Here is a 6,473-nt window from a genome sequence, read left to right as displayed (position 1 = left end):
TCAGAAGCTTGTCACTGAAGATAAAAAAAAAAAAAAAAAAAAAAAAAAAAAAAAATGAAGTTAAATTATTTTCAAAAAAGTGATCCTTGTTCTTTTAAATTTAACAAATTAATAAATTAATAAATAAAGTCGCATAAAATGAAACGAATAGAGTATGTATTTTCTCTTGCAGGGTAACAAATTGTTGTTACGTGCTAATAATTGGATTGCTGCACTACCCGAAAACAATGTCTAAATCAGTTGACACTATGAATTAACATGATGAACATTGCAGATGACAAAGATCAATTCAACTCAAGCTTGTGGTAAAATATAAAAAAGCAAATTATTTACAATTTTGCAATTGGCACAGCTTGCATCAAATACGCAGGATTTTGTATAAAAGGTTGATGTCTCACTGGGTGGTTGTTGTTGTCGTCGTCTCTTCAGCTATACAACACACAATGCTATGTACAATCCAATAATTTGGTGAAGTCCAAGATTCTACATAATCCTAAGTATACAAACTGCATAAGTTGTATGTCATCAGCTCAGGAGACAATGCCCCTAATAATTTCAAATTTAATCTTGAAATAGGACACAACCCTTATGTTTTAATCTCCATAGCAATACACCATCGACGCAAAAATTGAGGATTTTCTAACTCGAGTTACCTCTCCCAGGTACCGTCTTGTAGTCCACAGACTGCAAGAGTATTAGGAAATCCTCCAATTTAAAAAATCAACTCCTCTTACATTTGGTACAAGGTGTAACATTTGAAACGTCGGAGACAACATGGTGACATGGTGTAGCGGATCTCTTTACCTACCATGCAGGAGATCAAGAAGTTTGTTTGGAAAAATTTGCACGAGCTAACTCCCGTTTGAGGAAGGTGGCATAGAGAAGCTCGTTCCATGTATCAGGGACACCGGGGAGACACCAGTGGCTGCAGTCTTGGCGGTGGAGAGGAGCCGGTCCAACCTTAGGACCTAAGTAATACAAAGATGAGTGACCATCTCTTCTCTGAAATGTCATCCCTGTTACATTCAGTAAATCCAAGTTCCACGCTTTTGATTTCTTTTGTTGCTCTGACAGCACATTAATCACTGTGTTATATTCAAATGACGTCTTCAGCGACTCTTGGGACGATCCTATATTGGGTAGTGTCTCCAGATGACAGTTACCACCGGTCTTCCAGTCCCCACCTCTATTCATCAAAGTGATTCATTAATTACTTGTTGACTGAACAAACACAACTAACTAGATGTATAATGAAGCAATGAATAAACTAATCTGCATGTATATTATATCATAACGAAATATTTTGCCAGTTCGTGAACTGAAAGATGTAAGCATGGACTTTGCCATCTGATTATTGAAAATAGCGTAGTAACAGGAGATATGTCCCTGTTGGAAATAGAAGTTCGAACATAACGAATGCCACTGAAATATGCATGTTGAGAGACAATTTGGGGAAGAGGAGGTCATGAATTATGACAATTTAGGGTGGAAGTCTTTTGACCTATTATTTTCTTAAACTGTCTTTTTAAAGCAAAGGAAACATTGAATGTGGGGTAGAGATACACATCCACTGGCGTACAGATAAATGGACATACATACCGTGTGTGTGTTTTCTCAACCTTGTGTGACACGTACACACCCAATATCTTCCATTTCTACAGGATAGTAAAAGTACAACCACTACCAATAACAACTCAGACCTCATTCAATACGACCAATAGATACTACGATAATGAATCTCATAACCTTAAATGTTCTCATCTTCCTCTTCCTCTTCCTCTTCATCTTCTTCTCTTTTTATTTTATTTTGTTTGTGATAATCGAGAAATCTCCAAGGGCTAGCTAGGTCTAAACTCGGTAGCTAGGTCTTATAGAAAGTTACCTTCATTTAACAGATCAAGACCAAGACATACCTGAAGTGGACAGGAGCATAAGTTCGAAATACGACATGCGTCTTGGTCATGTTCACTTCATGACCTATCCAATCAACCAATTTCAAAATCGACTTTTGGAATGCAGTCTCAATACTCATGGTCATGTTCACTTCTCCACCTTCTTGAAAGTAACATCCCCTATCAAGTAAGGAAATCAAGAAGTCACAACAATATTAGAGTTATTAGTGTTACACGTAATCAAGAGTTTTATGATTCACAAAAGCAACAAACATTGATATGCAAACTTAAAGTGCTTAATGTTAATACACCACTTACTGATGGGAAGCAACACATCTAAACAGCTTGAGGAATAAAATTTACTTGATGAGGACAATAGAGAACTAAATCCAAGTCAACAGCTTCATATAAACCTCTTAAGCTACGTATCCAGAAAAATTACGTTGTTTTTCCCTAATAAATATTACTAGTGAATACATAATAGTTGTAGCATTGTTTAGCTAATAGAATCCAACGACAACTCATAATCACTCAAACCTCACTAAACCCTTGCAATTTCAGAAAGAAGGCCAACCTCAAGGCTAACACAAAAAAGGCCAAATGAAAGAGCTAAAACATGTTTAAAGAAGCTTCAATATGCAGATATTCAAATTTACCACCTTCAATTCTACATATCGTGATAGCTCTTTTATATTTCCTATTGCTACATGACGGAGGAGTCAAATTCTAAATCTTATTTTTATGCTAAATGACCGAGTCCATTACCGAACCATTTCTAGTGACTGCACTGCCAAACCTATTTTGCTGTACATATCCATCAGGGTACCTAGTTTAGATCAATTAGCTGACTCCTTCACTGCCAAAGTTTAACATAAGGACGTATTCAAGTTTAACATAAGGACGTATTCAACCATGAATGAGGGGACCCCACATATGTTTATTCCCTCTCTATTCGTGCAGATGCAAAACAAGCTTAGTGCATGGACACAATCCAAAAGGGACATTGAGCAGGGCAGTTTAGGTGATGCACCCTTGTCGACATGACACTAGTATGTGGGTGTGGGATCCGTACTTGGATTTGGTCAAACAAAATTAGGGTAAGTTTGAAGAAATAACATACCTTATCTAGGAAATCAATCATTTTACTTATCTACAACTTGAGAATAAAAAGGAAATCCACACTTCACAAGCTATACGTAAGTATTCCACATAATTTCTTATAATTTAGAGATACTTTTAAATTTTTGAATTATTTTTAGCCGGATCCCCACACCCATATCATACTAGGATCCGTATCCTAGAATCTTAGAATTTACATTTCGAAGGATCCGACCTCTAGATCCGCACCCGTGTTGGACACCCGCACCAGTGTCCAAGCAACTTAGTTGAGCAGCAATACTTTTCAATACTCTACCCTCCCATCCGTTCATTTTTCCTTTCACAATATGCAAAGAGAGCATTGGAGGATATAAAGCGCATGGTAGCCGGGGTGCTCACTAATGGTAATCAGTTATTTGGTCTTCTGTGGTGTACTATTCTTTTTCATGGAAAATCCTTGCCATAAAGTAGCTCAGCAAATGAAGGTTCTGGCAATATTTGGCAAATTGTTATGCTAGTTTCTCTACTACATAACTTGTGGTTGTTAACAACTTTCTTTATGTTTTGCCAATCTTTTGCAGATTTTTAATTAATAGAGTTTTTTGCATATGTCTAGTTATTGAGGGGCCATACTTCTAGCTTTCTAAATGCAAAATCTAGAAAGGACAAACAGTATAGTATACAACTATTGGCAGTGTTGGGAAAGATTCTAATAATAGCAGACCTATAATTTATTTGCAGCAGCTCTATTGGACTTAGTTCTTCACATAAAAATAAAATCAGTGTTCAATAAGATTCAATGTATCAGTTAACAAGCAAGAAAATTATGAGCTTAAATTGATAAAGAAAGAAAAGAGCTTACTCTCTAATAGTTTTTTCATGAATCCACCAGTGACCACTGTTGAATATCAAAACATCTGCCCCTTTCCACTGAGCAGAGCTCCAATCCATTTGATCTAACCTCAATGTCAATTTAACATTTTTGGGAGCCCCTGAAGGTGGACGACCCTGAAACACTAGGAATGGAGCTCTATAATACTCAATAGTGCAATTGAAATCCTTGAACTTAAAAATCAAGAAACCCATGTGCTTGGTGATCGGATTTCCATTGACTTCATATATCTTGCTTTTATCAGGAACTGCAGAAGACAACATGCAGAGAAGAGATTCCCACTGGTTTCTTCCAATTGAATCCCCAACAAATACAACCCGTCTGTTTCGCAGCTTTTCTAACATAATTTTTGCATTGAATCTGCTTAAAAGTAATCAAAACACCAAAATTTGCATTCAATAATCATGGAAAAGATTATGAAAAGCTCTCACCAACTAACGTCAAAGTCCTCTTAAAATAACAATGTTAAACTTAAGCGTCAAGCTAACAACTTTAGATGATGCTAAACAAGACCCAACATAGTATGAGTTTAAGTTCTAAGCCCGGACAGATGTACATATCTTTATACACACCATCAAGTAAAATTGGCCTAATAGGTAATTCTTTATATTAAGACTGAAATGGTAACTTGCAAAATAGAATGAGAACCTACTACAACCAGTTAATTATGCTGATTGTGTAACAAAATTTTGCACTGTCAATATATATAATAAAATTCACACAGTAATTCAACATGGAGAACCTGAGTTTAAGTTTTATGGACTAACAAAATATTTACACAATCAGGTCATGAATTAGTTAACTACAAGTCATCTCTTGATAAGTTGGCAATCTGCTAAAAATGGTAACTAACCTACTATTACAGGTTGAAATTCACTGATAGTTTAAAAAGTGCTTTACACCATAAATGTATATAACGAGCAGGAAATCAATGCAGGATAATCAAATTAAGGAATCTCTAAAACATAATCAAAGCCTTAAGGGTTCAAGCAATTCTTTCACTTGCTAAAAATGATAACTAATCTAGGTTCAAGTTCACTAATAGTGTAAAGAGTTCTTTAACTATGAGTGTATATAACTTAAATCCGCAAAACCTTAATTAGCTAAAACGAGGAAAAGCTATGCAAGAAAATCAAATTAGGGGTTTATAAAACATATCATATTAACACCTAAACGGTTTACACAATTCTTTCACTTTCTTCTCTTTTAATTTCAATAGTTAAATTACCAGTAGACGTAAATAAAGTACTCAGTATAAGAAGAAAATTAAGTAAAATAAACCTGGGCAAGTTGCAATCTTTAGGCTGCCAACGCCATTTAGTGTAGAAATTATCAGGCCTACCATTCTCAGAACAACGAAAGCCTTCATCCAAGAACTTACAATCCTTTGATTTATACAGTGGATAACTTTCATCCCAAACCCAATTTCCATCAAAAAGATCACAACTTTCTGCTCCCTTTTCCAAAAAATCCAACTTTTCACTCTTGTTATATGGAACAGACGATCCATTGAGCCCAATCCACGTAGCAAACAAGGATGTTTGCTGATACAAACGAGGCCCTTTGTTCACTTTTCTATAATCTAACAAGAAGAGACACAAGAATAAACAAACAGTGAAGAAAAAGCAGCCAAGTACTCCTGGTGATGGCTCAAAAAGATTCAAGCGTTTGAATTTCTTGAAAATTTTCAATTGGGTCATTGTGTTTAAGAATCTAGGAGATGGGGTCTCACTCATCTCTGCTTTAGACTAAAAAAAGACTGTCTTGGGATGAAGACGATTAGCAAAATAGAATAAACAAGTCTTGAAAAAGCACAAAAGAATAAGAAAAAAAAAAAAAAGTTGAAAAATATTGGAGGGTTTTTGTTTCACAGAGAGCTTTTTCAGTAGAATACAGCTAAGTGGGGTTCTTTAGAGAGAGAAAATATGTGTGTGTGTGTGAAAAGAGTAGAGAGTTAGAAGAAGTTGAGGATGATGAGGTGGGGACAGTTGTGGACAAATTAAAGACAAAACATTCAAAACAAAACGGCTAAAATGGGTCCATGCAGTTTATGCACTTATTATTGCTCTCTGGTAATAAGTGAGTTTTTATTAAGCTTCTGGTGGAAAAAAAAGGTGAGCTTTAAATCTTTGGTATGTTCGTTTTGAAGAAACGGACAACAGAGGGAAATTTCCATGGCTTCTTTTACACATTTTTACCTTTGAGTACTATTTGTTTTTTTGTACTATTGGCGAAGATGTCGGAAAAGCGGTGAAAAGGAACTGTACAAAGCCGGTGGAACCGCCGGGAAGTTTAAAGGGAGAATCTCTGGGAACGTGGGCTTAACGTGGGTTGTCAAAAATGAACGGAATTTCACTTCATTTTCACTACAAAATGCACAAATTTGTCTCCTTTACATGCAAAACTCGAACTTCTAAGTGTGTTATTTGTGGATCTCAAAATTTTACGAGAATAGATATTAGTCATCTTAGCAAATTACCTAGTGAGTACTAATTTTGTGCTAAATTATCTCTTTTTCAATTTATAGACTGTTATTAGGTAAGTCGTCAATAGAGATTGATTAGACAAAACCTGGATTAATGCTAATAGAT

At 35.5% G+C, this 6,473-nt stretch overlaps 1 protein-coding gene across 1 annotated transcript; it reads right to left on the bottom strand.

Annotated features, from left to right (window-relative positions):
* LOC109227183 (protein trichome birefringence-like 10) lies at positions 289-6,226 on the bottom strand. Its single transcript, XM_019392242.1, has 4 exons — positions 5,164-6,226; positions 3,853-4,242; positions 1,914-2,072; positions 289-1,186 (listed from the first exon to the last, which is right to left on the bottom strand). The coding sequence occupies exons 1-4, from the start codon at positions 5,616-5,618 to the stop codon at positions 820-822; spliced, it is 1,371 nt and encodes a 456-aa protein (XP_019247787.1). The 5' UTR covers positions 5,619-6,226; the 3' UTR covers positions 289-819.

This window comes from Nicotiana attenuata, chromosome 6, assembly GCF_001879085.1.
Source record: "Nicotiana attenuata strain UT chromosome 6, NIATTr2, whole genome shotgun sequence".
Lineage (NCBI taxonomy): Eukaryota > Viridiplantae > Streptophyta > Magnoliopsida > Solanales > Solanaceae > Nicotiana > Nicotiana attenuata.
The sequence above is the reverse complement of the archived record's forward strand: the minus strand, read 5'-3'. Positions and strand labels throughout refer to the sequence as shown.